The 12,768-nt window shown below is 43.1% G+C and overlaps 3 protein-coding genes across 3 annotated transcripts in view; 2 read left to right on the forward strand and 1 right to left on the reverse strand.

The window, feature by feature from the left end:
* Nucleotides 1-796: 796 nt before the first annotated feature.
* On the forward strand, nt 797-7,323 carry ube2d1b (ubiquitin-conjugating enzyme E2D 1b). Its single transcript, XM_084459717.1, has 7 exons — nt 797-958; nt 4,570-4,633; nt 4,764-4,795; nt 5,083-5,160; nt 5,353-5,458; nt 6,023-6,116; nt 6,434-7,323. Exons 1-7 carry the CDS (start codon nt 935-937, stop codon nt 6,477-6,479), a joined length of 444 nt encoding a protein of 147 aa, XP_084315843.1. The 5' UTR covers nt 797-934; the 3' UTR covers nt 6,480-7,323.
* A 532-nt stretch (nt 7,324-7,855) lies between these two features.
* On the forward strand, nt 7,856-12,087 carry tfam (transcription factor A, mitochondrial). The gene is made up of 7 exons (XM_084459716.1): nt 7,856-8,070; nt 8,498-8,646; nt 9,785-9,855; nt 10,123-10,272; nt 10,547-10,642; nt 10,894-10,950; nt 11,096-12,087. Exons 1-7 carry the CDS (start codon nt 7,985-7,987, stop codon nt 11,405-11,407), a joined length of 921 nt encoding a protein of 306 aa, XP_084315842.1. The 5' UTR covers nt 7,856-7,984; the 3' UTR covers nt 11,408-12,087.
* Nucleotides 12,088-12,092: 5 nt separating this feature from the next.
* Nucleotides 12,093-12,768, reverse strand: part of LOC311326761 (DNA-directed RNA polymerase III subunit RPC4) — a 2,958-nt gene continuing 2,282 nt past the window's right edge. The window contains exons 7-8 of the mRNA XM_084459715.1: nt 12,651-12,768; nt 12,093-12,413 (exon numbers count right to left, since the gene is read on the reverse strand). The exon at nt 12,651-12,768 is cut by the window's right edge and continues 35 nt beyond it. Of these exons, the coding sequence (XP_084315841.1) occupies nt 12,264-12,413; nt 12,651-12,768 (268 nt within the window). The 3' untranslated portion in view covers nt 12,093-12,263. The remainder of the gene's footprint in view (nt 12,414-12,650) is intronic.

Raw genomic sequence — 12,768 nt, forward strand, 5'->3', positions numbered from 1 at the left:
CAGTTATTTTCCCCTTTCCCAAGTGGACAGGCATGGCACATACTCATAGAATGTGGCCACACACTTACATACACTGGCCTACCACAGTACCACCATCCCCAAATGAATTAGGCAAAATCCCTCTAAATTTAGATTTTTATCTAAAATATCAAGCAGTTGTATGCAGAACATGTTCTAACAGTCTATTGTAGTAGAGTGCTGTCTTCTTTGCGGTTGTGTGCTGGGGCAACAGTATCAAAGCAGCATACTCCAACAGGATGGACAAACTGATAGGAGGGAGAGCTCTGTACTGAGGGTCAGCCTGGATTCAGTGACCTTTGCGGAGAGAAGTATGCTGGCCAAAGTGAGGCCATCATATCTCCCACCCTTTACATGACACCTTGGATAGGCAGAGGATAGGCAGAGGAGCCAGCTGCACACTGATTCTACATACATACATTCTACATAGGCTACATGTATTGATTCTGATTATTTGATTTACTTTGTTGTCTATCTATGTATCTGTGTCTATTTATATTATAGATTGTAATTATGTACTGGGCCTATCCTAGATACTAAAAGTATACATGTTTATATTTTAGACACTTCCAGAACGCCTGCATAATATATCAATGTGTGTATGTGTCAGTGTGTGTGTGTGTGTGTGTGTGTGTGTGTGTGTGTTTGCGAGAGAGAGAGAGAGAGGGGGGGGGGGGGGGTTAGTTGCGCCACATCCATGAGTTTAGCTCAAAAACCACAATTCCCGGCATGCCGTCGCAAAAGGCCAGCCGTAAACCGAAAGCGGAAACAAAAGACATCCAACAACAACACAGCCTTGGTGATCTTGCTCAGGGAAACCGAATTTATTTTTTAACTCGTCAGCAATAATATTAGAGTTGGCAGCTAAGAAAAGAGCAAGTCAGAGAGTCATCGAGGTCTATTCAAGTCGGTCACCATGGCACAGAAGAGAATACAGAAGGTGAGTCCTGCTAAACCCTTCCGAGAGGAGAGGAGATGGCCTAGCCCAGCTAGCTGGTTAGCTATTAGCTTGTCGTCAAACACGGCTAACGTATCCTTAGCAATATAATTGCTAATATTACAAGCAAATAAATCGTGTTGTCGCACAAAATCAGATAATAATAATGGTCATTATTATGCACAAAAACCAAGAACGGGGCTGAATTTATACTTATATTTATAATTTCTTTCGTTACGTTATCAGCTGTGCTAGTAATTATGTTAGCTAGCTAGGAAACAGGGTTGGCTGCTGCAGGCTAGTGCTAGCTAGCTTGTGCTAATACCCATCAAACACGCAACGTCAGGGATACGTTCAGATCACGTCTTAATAACGTCCTGGTCCTGAACCCCGTGTGTTCGTCTGCTGGACCCCTCAATATTCACACGTCTGGCTTGGACCCTCTAAGACGTCTGTGGACGTGCAGAACGGGTCCAATATCTGAACGTCTAAAAGAAACTTTCATTCTGGCTCCTAATTGGATGTCTTTGGACGTCTGAAAAAGACAAAAAAGACATGTAAAAGACGTCTTTTAGACGTGTCTTTGCTCAGTGGGTAGACTACTGTCTTTCTTATCATCTTACCATCTGGTATATTTCAAATTCGGCTTCACCCGAAGAGAGGGGGAGTTATAATTTGGGTGTTTGTGGGTCAGTTAGTGAGTCCTCTTATAGTACCACAATCCACCACCAAAGAGATTTTTCAATCATTTCTCCATTGCAGTACTTTATATTATTTTTATAAAAACTATGCTTGGTGTCTCAGTAAAAGTTAGTCCAGTTTACTCAGGAAACCATCTTTTTACATCTGCAGAGAGCAGAGTGTAACCCATGTTAAGGGCTGGCTTGGTTACACTTACCCCTCTAAACTCTCTCCACACCACTGGGCATCCAGGTCACGGCACCAATGTAATCCTTGCCTAGGCAGGATTCAAACCCACACTTTCCCACTTGTGAGGCTGACAGTTGCGCCAATAGGGACGTCAACCTTGGAGGGACTGTCAGCGCTCCTTTGAGGTAGGGCTGGGCAATATGGCCATAATATGAAATCTATTTTTTTCAGTGTTATGGACGATTAACGTTTTTAATTTTAAAAAATCCCGTTTACATGGACTCAAGAGAAACATGATTCATAAATAGTTTTCTTTATAAGACTAACCTTTTAGTCTGAGAGAGAATAAACAGTGGAAACATTTAGGGGCGTTAGGCCTGTGTCATTCAAGTAGGCTATGTCATGAATTTCTGTAGGTCTAGATGTCCTACTACAGGAGGATTCACCGTTTCCTCACTGATGAAATAGCGCAGACGTGCTCATCCAGGCTCTTGTCATCTCCTGCCTGGACTACTGCAACTCCCTCCTTTCTGGGGCCCCGTCAGCCATTAAACTTCTGGAACTTGTTCAGAAAGCAGCCGCTCTGCTCCAGCCGCAGCTGCCTGGTGTTCAGCCACCCCAAGTTTTCTCCCTCCCTGCTCGCATCCAGTTTCAAACTCAGGTACTAGCCTTACAGCCAGGGCAATGAAAGGAACAGCTCCCTCCTACCTCCAGTCCATGATCAAGCCAAAAGTTAGTTAAGAGCCCTTGCCACGGCTCTTTTCTGTCCTGGCCCCGTAGTGGTAGGAATGAACTGCCCACTGATGTCAGGACAGCAGAGTCGCTGCCCATCATTCGACGCAGACTCAAAACTCACCTCTTCAAGAACAACTACCAGGATCCTCCCTCTTATTTTTGGGTGATTTAGGCATTTTTCACATCGTTCCAAAAAAAAAAAGTGAATTATCAAATTAACTCAAGATATTGCCTCACCCTACTTTGAGGAGTGAGTTTTTCAAGTTACTTAGGTTAATGAGGGCTCACAATTCACTCGGTTACTAAAGCTTGAGGTGTTTAGTAGCACTATTATTATTATTAATATTATTACTACTATTGCCTCCGTGCTGGCGACCGCCAGGGCAGAAGCTATATTTTCACCTGGGTGTGTTATTTAGTTAGTTTGTTCGTTACAAAGCAGGATTACACAAAAACTACCAGAGCGATTTTCACGAAACTAAGGGGTGTAGGGGTGTAGTATCTTTGTCTATTTTATTGTCTTTTTATCCTGTATGGTAGCCTTGAGTGACCTGAAAGGCGCCTTATAAATAAAATGTATTATTATTATTAGCATGGGCCAACTTAGAACCCATAAAATTTGGAGCAGATCAGAATCACTGGGCGGATAAACAAATTAAAAAACAACAACATTTGACCAAACTTGGACCATCTCCCTTCACTTCATCCTTATGTCTTGTGCCAGGTGTAGCGTTCTGCCTGGTGGCCGAGCGGTTAAGGCATTGCTCTAGGGATTTGTAGTCCGGGGTTCGCGTCCTGATGATGTCGTTTTTCTTTAGAGAACGCTGGCTATTCGTTACGAATCAGCTTTAGATATCAACTTTGATATCAACTTTATTTATTTGCTGTTTAAGCAACCTATATTAGGGCATCTTATGTTTCTGCCAAGTTTACCGTAGGCTACAACAATGTTCAAACAATTTTGTCTCATGGCACAGCAGTGTCTCCTAACCGGCGCTCTCTACTGGGTGCCTGCGCCCTACCTGTCACATATATTCAAGCAATACACAGGTATGACGCTTCCAGGATGTGATTGGCTAACCCATTGTACACGTCATATTAAAATGGCAGGCGTCATCAACAGTGGTCGAGAATACAGACACGTGACATGAGAAAAGGCGGTAATTCTTGCAGGGACAAAGGGACGAAGGATGGTTATTCTGGAGTAGACAACGTGCGTCGACAACAAGGTGTGTCGACCTCCTGGAGAGGTCATCCTGTATTAGCACAGCTATGTGAAAGGTTGAGGGAGGTGGTGACTTACAAAGGAAGTGGTGAAACTACAATTTCTATGACACACGTGGCCGAAGACTCATTTGTCATCGATCACGAATACGAGTCTCGGCACGGGGTTTCAGCAGAAACTGCCCTTGCCTTGGAACTTCAGTCTCATACGTAACATCACTACTAAATACTGGTGACATGGGAACATCAGCTCTGTGTGTGTGTTGTGTGTGTGCGTATGGTACTGTATCCACCATATAGTACCATACGCTTGCATGCACACACAAAACACACACACAGAGTAGGGGAGGTTGAGGGAGGAGTGGAGGTCCCAGAGTCGGTGAGAGGCATGGGGCTTTTTACCACAAGTAAACATGCATGATGGGACGACATGTTTACTGTGCACTTGTTAGCTATTGCAACGTTAAGTGCCACAGCTACAAAATCCATTGCTCAGACAATTTGACCAATGGTAATACTATAACGTTAAAGTAGGCTGATACATTTTTGGCTTTCCCTTGTTCCCCACCCCTCTTGTAGACGGAGTCGTGGGGATGATTGTCATATTTTATTATTATTATTTTTATATATATATATATCATAGTATTCTGGCTATTGAAACCAAATACAGAGTCGGCAGTGCAAAGAGGAGACTAGACAGCTTCAGCCTGCCATCTCTCGCTCTTCTCTCTCCCCCCCCCCCCCCTCTCTCTCTTCTCTCCCTCATCCCTGTTCTCTCTCTCCAGGAGCTTCAAGACTTGCAGAGGGACCCCCCTGCCCAGTGCTCAGCTGGACCTGCTGGGGACGACTGTGAGTGGAGGGAGCGAGAGAGAGAGAGAGAGAGAGAGAGAGAGAGAGAGGGAGAGAGAGGTTGACATGTTGCAGGCTTGTAACTGACGGACAGTAGTGATCTAACATCTATCGCTTTCTCTCCCTCTAGTGTTCCATTGGCAAGCGACTATTATGGGGCCGGTAAGTATTACTCTCTACTACCTCCTTCAAGCCTGGCATCAGGTATGTAAACAGTCTGGTTTACAAGAGACTAGTACACAGTCAAGTAGTACTAATGATGTGGCTCATTTGACACTCTCAATCAGGCTGAAAGTCTTGAGTCTTTAACAGCTTATGGCACAGCTGGTTGGTTTTAGGACGTCTCAATACTGGTGTGGGTATCTTATGCTCGCTGAAATGTGTTCCAAATCAATCATGGATGATCTTCATTTTGTCGCGACATGTGATGTGACGTTTCATTCCAACAGCCGGACAGTCCTTACCAGGGAGGGGTCTTCTTTCTGACCATCCACTTCCCCACTGACTACCCCTTCAAGCCACCAAAGGCAAGATATGAGTTTTCTCCTTATAAATACATGTAGGGCCGGTCGTTGACTAAAACACATGTTGATAGAGGTTGGCCTTTCAAATTATCTTTTAGTTCTAGAAGTACAGGAATCTTGGCTTTTTTTATTGTCAGGGTGACTTCGACGGAGTTCACAAATATTCAGACTTGACCTGATGCCATTTTTCTACAGGTAGCATTTACAACAAAGATTTACCATCCGAACATTAACAGTAATGGGAGTATTTGCCTGGACATCTTGAGGTCACAGTGGTCACCAGCCCTGACGGTATCAAAAGGTAAAACTGCAAGAAAAAAAGAGGAAATTAATCGGGTACTTTTGGAAAACGGGGGGAAAACGGAGTGCTAGAAACAAAAAGACAATCCAGGCACTCAAATCCATGCAGACAAATATAAAAAATATATATACACCAACGAGGAAGTAAATATTTAAAAAGCCTTTATTGTAGTGCCTACTGTAGATCATAAAAAAGCCAACATGTTTCAATCACTTTAGGTCTTCTTCAGGGCTTTAAACGGACCACCTACTGTACAGTGGTCGAAACCTCTTGGCTTTTCTTTAATTATCTATCCACTACAATAACGGCTTTTTAAAAACGATGTCCTTCCTCATTAGTATATTTCTTTATTTGAAGTGATTAGATTGTGCTTCCGTTGATGAAACAACTTAACCACTCAAGCGCTTCCATCGTGTCATTGTCTGAGTCGTCTCCAAACATAATTGAGTGATTAACTTTATTATTACGGGTACAACATTTATATTAAATATGCAGTTGTGTTCGATGAACTCATTAGGATTATCTTGTGATTTCCAATCTTAATAAATTTTTCCTGTTTTTCAGTTCTATTGTCCATATGTTCGTTGCTTTGTGACCCCAACCCCGATGACCCCTTAGTTCCAGACATAGCGCACAACTACAAATCAGACAAAGACAAGTGAGTATGGTGGTCGTTTAGGATCAATCAATCAATCAAAGCTTTATTTGTATAGCGCATTTCATACCCAGAGGCAACACAATGCGCTTTACAGAGAACAAGGGAGGTGGGCATACAACCCACTCTCTACATATTCCAAGGATGGTTATTTAGTGACTTTTAAGGCAATATTTCTCTACTTGTGTTGGTGAAGAACTGTTGACTAGATTATGGACTAGACCAGTGTTTCTCAACCACCAGGCCCCTAGGATAGTTGGCTGGTAGAACATATTCATTGGGCTGCTAGTGTGAACTCAGAGTGTTTGTTTCTTCTGCAGATACAACAAACTAGCGAAAGAATGGACCCAAAAGTATGCAATGTAAAGACCCAGCAGAAATGTAAAGATCCAACAGATTTTCCTTTTTGTTAAGTCACAAAACACTGTAAATTCTAGTATACAAATGTAAACTTAGTTAATATTAAACACAATTGTACTTTCAAGATGTATCATTCTGAAAACATTAATTATAGATGATTTAGCATTTGGCGGGGCGGGGGGGTCGGGGTATTATCTGCACAATTGAACTGTACTGTTTGTGCCGGGGTGAAATTGATTTTGCATCTCTGTCACCCATGATTTCTGGTTTTGGGCACCTTTTGACATTTTTTGTCTTTTGATTAGAAGATGAAGACATGAATACTGTATGGCTGGTTACAGTGGCCCTATAAGAGTGAAAAATTAAGGAATCAATTACTGTACTTTTTTCATCCTGCAGTTTATTTTGTTAGCGATTTATTTTGTATAGCATAAATGCTATTCTGAACCCATGTTTATCGTTGTTTTTTTCCATTAACAGTCATCAACATGTAAATCTGTCATTAAAACTATTTATGTACATCCTCTGAAAATAGCTATGATTTCTGGTTTTGTTTAGCACCTTTTGTACGATTAAAGAATGGTACAGTTTTTATCATGACCTTATGTTGTTCGTATGTGTTCTAATTCCCTGTAGATACCTAGTATCTGTAGGAGAGATGACATCAAAATTAAGAGCACTGTCTTGGATTGTAGAGTCGTCTTTGACAGTGGCATTTATGATGCGAACAAATGTTTTGTGGAGCTGTCACTCTGTTGGATGAACCCCCCCCCCTCGCCAGAAGGCCAACATCATTACCCTGAAGACAGCAATGAGACTGAAGATTAAAAAAAATAACTGTTGGTGAATTCAAGCCACTGTATAAATTTAACAGTATGAACATCTTGTTTGGCTCTGAATTTGCATGGCTCAGATTTAAAGAAATAAACAAAAGGAAAACGTATCAGGGCTTCATTCAATCTGTGTCATTCACTCAAACTTCCCAAATTTGGTTCGGATACATCAATGCCCCCCAAAACAGTGGCACCAACTGATGTATCACTTTAAACTATAATTTGTATGACTTCCATTTGTTTGTGTGGACTGGTATGGTGGTGACTACATCCATGGGTGGTGGTGAATGTGCCAATACATCCATGGGTGGTGGTGAATGTGCCAATCCATCCATGGGTGGTGGTGAATGTGCCAATCCATCCATGGGTGGTGATGAATGTGCCAATCCATCCATGGGTGGTGGTGAATGTGCCAATACATCCATGGGTGGTGATGAATCCTATACCTCCATGTGGTGAATGTGCCATCGTGGGACAAAGTATGTAAACAGTCATAATCTATCCCACAATCCACCGCGGCAGTGAAGGCGCCTTTCTCCTGCAGATGCATGCATGGCTGCTCGGTCAGACAGGAGGAACTCCTAATCTAGAAACTCATGAACAAGTAGATCGCTAGCTTGACTGGGACAATAGCCTTGTGAGTTAGTACACCCAGACATTTAACCAGCTAACTTAGACATGGCTCCATCCAGCTTGATGTCAGCGGGGGTGAGCCTCCTGGCCAAGTCCTTCGGTCTGTTCTCCAGGGTGTCCAGTCTGGCAAGGTAACATTTTTATTTATTCAGCACCTTTTATAACTATTCATCTAGCTGTCTCTCACTCAGCCATGACAGGAGCCCGAGAAATACCACCAGGAACGTGATCAAGACAATGAAACAAATGCATTAAATCATCGTTAGCTAGTAGCTTAGCATGCAAACAAGCTTGTCAAATGAGAGTTTTCCTGCTAGCAGGGCTGCTACTTGAGTGTTGACAATGTTATTCTTGAATGAATGTTAGTTTTCTGCAATTGTCGACATAGGCAAGGGTGTATTTGGATGGTACTTGATTCAGGTGTGTATTTGATTCTTGATTCAGGTGTGTATTTGATTCTTGATTCTTGATTCAGGTGTGTATTTGATTCTTGATTCTTGATTCAGGTGTACACGATCTGATTAATATGGCCTAACTGCTTTGTCCTGTTCTGTGTAGGTGCACCAGTGCTGTTCCAGCCTTCAAGAGCTTCAGCACCATCACGGGAGGGCCCCTATACCTCCATGGAGGGCCCCCCAAAAGACCCCTCAACGGGTACATGAGATTCGTGATGCAACAACAACCCGTTGTAGTCAGTCATTACCCAGGTGATAATTACTTATTCATGCATAAATACTTGACACAGTGGGGATGGTCGTCAATCTGGATTTCATTCCCATCGCAATTGTCGTTTGGACTTGTATGCTGTAGTTGAAAGAACTGCATAGTTTACAATCCTTTCAAATTGTTAGTATTTCCAATGAAACTGACACTAATTTTGCTGTTATTTCTTTAAATCTAGTCAGTGTGTGATCAGGGGCAAAGCAGCTAGGATCATTTCTATGAATTATCATTGATTATCCACTTATGCATTGGTTTCAATCCCTTCCACATACTGTATCTCAACGGCACACACATTGCACACATTGTATATAAAACATTGCTCAGCTATTACATCACACTCTGCACACACTGTACACGCACCTCACTCTATTATATGTTATATTGTATTTTGTATTTGCACTGTTTTTGTATTGTATTTGCACTGTCGTGTCTTTGCACTAGAGGTGGGGAGAAAAACAATTCTTAGATGCATCATGATTCTCTCTTGAATGATACATGAAACTCATAATCGGGAAAAAAAAAAGTTTTTAAAAAGGCTCGTGCTATAAGCATAAATTCCTTGCAGCTTGATGTTGAAACCTTTTTTTAATTTATTTTTTAAGTTGGTTAAGTTACGTAACGTATGTAAAACAAATGTGTGTCGTGTTTACGTTTGCGTTTGGTGAAGATCAGCCTTATGTTTCTCAAGTAACAAAGAGAATTAAGTAAGTTTGGTGAAGATGGCTGAGCATGCTAAAGAAATCTGACTGGCAAGCACTGCTTTAAAAGGAAATGTACAGTATGGAAGCACTTTGGCTTCTATGAAATTGAAGGGAAAAAAGACCTGGAAAAGAGCCACACAGTATGGAAGTTGTGCCGAGCTAAAATGAAATACTTTGGAAACACAACAAACACGAGACGCCAATAAAAAATGTGAGGCATCAAGATGCATCGATAATCATTTTATAATCCCATCGTTGAATCGAATCGGTGCCTAGAAATCCCCCACCCCTACTTTGCACTGTTCTGTTTTGTCCTGCACCCTGTCCTATGCCATCTTCATCTGTATGCCATTGCCCCTGCCAGATTCCTAGCATGTGTAAACTATACGCATGGCAAATAAACGGATATTGAATCTTGCAGGTGTCAGATCGGTGGAGATCATCAAGAAGATAGCCGAGCAGTGGAGGACGCTGTCCCCAGAACAGAAACGGGTCAGTAATTATACTCCATATTCCATATGCTCTATACTGTACATGCTCTGTACACCATCTCCCCTGTGGCCCCTCAACCACAATCAACCCGTCGGTCAACAATGACCGATGAATACTGAGAGAAGTTGGACTGTCAGATTCATCATGATGTAAGCTCATAATGAAATATATTGTCAACTAAAAGTAAATGTCTTGTCGCGACCAGGGGAATGTTTTGTCGTCAACCAAAAGTCAAAGCCACGTTTTTGCCTGTCCTCCATCCCCCAGCCCTTTCAAGATGCATCAGTGGTGGCCAGGGAGCAGTTCAAGGTGGACCTACAGCGGTACCAGGCCCAGCTCACCCCGGCCCAGTCTTTAATGCAAGCTGAGGAGAGGAGACAGAAGCTGGCCAAGAGGAAGGCTATCAGGAAGAAGAGGGTGAGGGGCGCCGGTCACAACTAAACTAGTCTGGTCGATGAAGGCGAACCTGGAGATAGCATCCGGGTTTACCGCCTACCTCTCCCCGTCTGAACGCAGCATAACGAAGAACCCTTCTTGCCACTTAATCCCATCTGTATTAGGGAAGCCGGTCCTGGTTTGCCGTTCACTGTCAACATGGCAGCGTAGTGCTAGGGCTGCCACAATTGAGTGAGAGTGGGCATCAGTATTCGTCTCAAACTGTTTTGTGTCCTTCCCCGCTCCCTCCCCTCAGGAGCTGAACAGCCTGGGGAAGCCCAAGCGCCCCCGTTCGGCCTTCAACATCTACATGTCGGAGCACTTTGAGGAGGCCAGAGGTCTTACTCTGCCGGTACGCAACGATCCAAAGTCCTCTCTTCTTCCTCAGTATTTCACTCACTCTTATTTCGCCTCTCCCTCTTTTTTGTTCTCTCGTTTGCCTTGCCCTCTCTCTCTCTCTCTCTCTGCAACCTTATTTCAGTTATTACTGTGCTATTACTCTGTGATACTGTCATTGTAGTGTAATTGTAACCGAGATTATGTTGTTTGCATAACAAGTTTGTTTATTGCTGATGCATTGATGTTGTGTTCCCTCTCCCTCAGATGAAGATGAAGTCACTTAGGGAGGATTGGATTAAACTCTTTGGTTATCAGAAACAAGTAGGTCTTCTATACAGTTCCATGTTTGTCAGAGGCCGACTTTGTAAGAGATGCATTGCACGGCCATTTCGTACTCGTACTATTAGAAATAAAAACATTTTGCATCACTTCTACAAACTCTCACTCGTCTCCCTCTCCTGTGCAGGTGTACATGCAGCTAGCGGAGGATGACAAGGTGCGCTACAAGAACGAGATGAAGACGTGGGAAGACCACATGGTAGAGATCGGGCGAGAGGACCTGCTGAGGAGGAAGGAGACCGTGGCCAGGAAGAAGATGGTGACCGGGAAGAAGGCCGCGGCCAGGAAGAAGACAACCTCAAAAGCCGCGAAAAAGAAGAAACCTGCAATGAAAGCCAAACCTGCCAAAAGTGCGGCGAAGGCGTCGCCGACGGGGCCGTCTGCCGGAGGAGGGAAGACCTCCGCTGCAAAGACTGTCACAACTAAGAAGAGAGCATAGAGGAAGACCCCCCCGAGTCCTACCTCAATGCACTAGGGCAGATCTGCAGGGATTGGATAGGTGAAAGCAATATGGTGGCAATTCCAGACAGCCAACAAGAGGGTATGTTTGAGCTATTGCTAAGACCTGTCATTTTTGCACAGATCTCCACAAGTATGTATTAAGATAGGGCTTACGTGTTGGATCTGATTCTGGGATGAGGCTTAGGAGTTGGTCTGGTAGAGAAAAGTTACCGTCCCCAAATACATACACTGTTCTTTTTTTGTTTCAGTTCCTAGTCATACGCTTGTACAGTAGCTTCACTAGTTGTGAAATAAACACCAAGTCAAGGCCTCATTATGGGCAAAACCAAGATCCATTCTCAACAACTGACAGATTGTTTGGAAACAAACCACAGAATTATGCATTTGTTTGACCGTGCTTTGTTGTGTAAAGGCATTGGGATTTTCTGTAATAAAAAGATGAGCTGTCATTCAAGATTGTAAACATCCAATTGGAATTATGTTTTTGCGTTGTATGACTGATGCTAGTGCCTGGGCCACATACTGGCTGCTCCAGTTGTCATTCAGACCCGTCATGAAAAACAGTTTTGATATGCCAGTTACTGTATATGTTCCTCTTACTTGTAGAATGTATTTAGCATTAGGTTGCCTGCATAAACAATGGCTCATGTTTTGTACTTCTTTACTGCAATAAACATTTGCATACATTTTCTTAAAAGCGCTTAATGTTTCTCGAGTGTGATGAAAATACAATTGGAGCGAAGAAACCGATAAGATTCATAAGAAACAGTAATAAAAATATGTACATAATTACAAAATCTGCACACACAATCAACGAGATAAACAGTATTAAGTTAAAGGTGTGACGATCGTTTGTCCACGGTGGGCGGGATGTCCTGGAGAAGAGCCTCAAAGTCGGGAGAACACACCAGTTTGTGTTCAACATTCCCCAGAACACTCATGTCTCCTGTGAGGCCCTCTGACAGACGCACCGACACCAGTTGCTGCAATGACAGAGAACAGGTGGTTTACTCCATAAGTACAGTATACAGTAAGTTCTGCAGTTATAGGTCTTGTCCCTGTTATACTTCCCTGTCTCCTTGAAGTGTACACTTGTCCTACCTCTTGCGCAGATTCAAAAGCATAGAATTAGTCTACTTGTACTGTAAATCTAGTTTAGGTTGTGCACAAGTGCACACCACCAGGGATCTGGGATGTTGGAGGACGAGACGCAGACGTACCTGTAGGAAAGAGAAGGCGGCGCCCTCGGACACGTCCATTGTGATGTCGCCCAGCACCAGCTGAACCTTCCCGGACTTCCTGATTTGCAGTTTACCCATAAACCCCTCTGAGAAGTCG

The sequence above is a fragment of the Borostomias antarcticus genome (assembly GCF_949987555.1).
Source record: "Borostomias antarcticus genome assembly, chromosome: 29".
Lineage (NCBI taxonomy): Eukaryota > Metazoa > Chordata > Actinopteri > Stomiiformes > Stomiidae > Borostomias > Borostomias antarcticus.

Excerpts from the sequence above, each read along its gene's own strand:
- ube2d1b (XM_084459717.1), top strand. The coding sequence starts at position 935 with ATGGCACAGAAGAGAATACAGAAG. Across the intron at positions 5,459-6,022 it reads AGCCCTGACGGTATCAAAAG|TTCTATTGTCCATATGTTCG; the intron begins GTAAAACTGCAA and ends CCTGTTTTTCAG. Across the intron at positions 6,117-6,433 it reads TACAAATCAGACAAAGACAA|ATACAACAAACTAGCGAAAG; the intron begins GTGAGTATGGTG and ends TTTCTTCTGCAG.
- tfam (XM_084459716.1), top strand. The coding sequence starts at position 7,985 with ATGGCTCCATCCAGCTTGATGTCAGCGGGGGTGAGCCTCCTGGCCAAG. Across the intron at positions 8,071-8,497 it reads AGGGTGTCCAGTCTGGCAAG|GTGCACCAGTGCTGTTCCAG; the intron begins GTAACATTTTTA and ends TGTTCTGTGTAG. Across the intron at positions 10,951-11,095 it reads TCTTTGGTTATCAGAAACAA|GTGTACATGCAGCTAGCGGA; the intron begins GTAGGTCTTCTA and ends TCTCCTGTGCAG.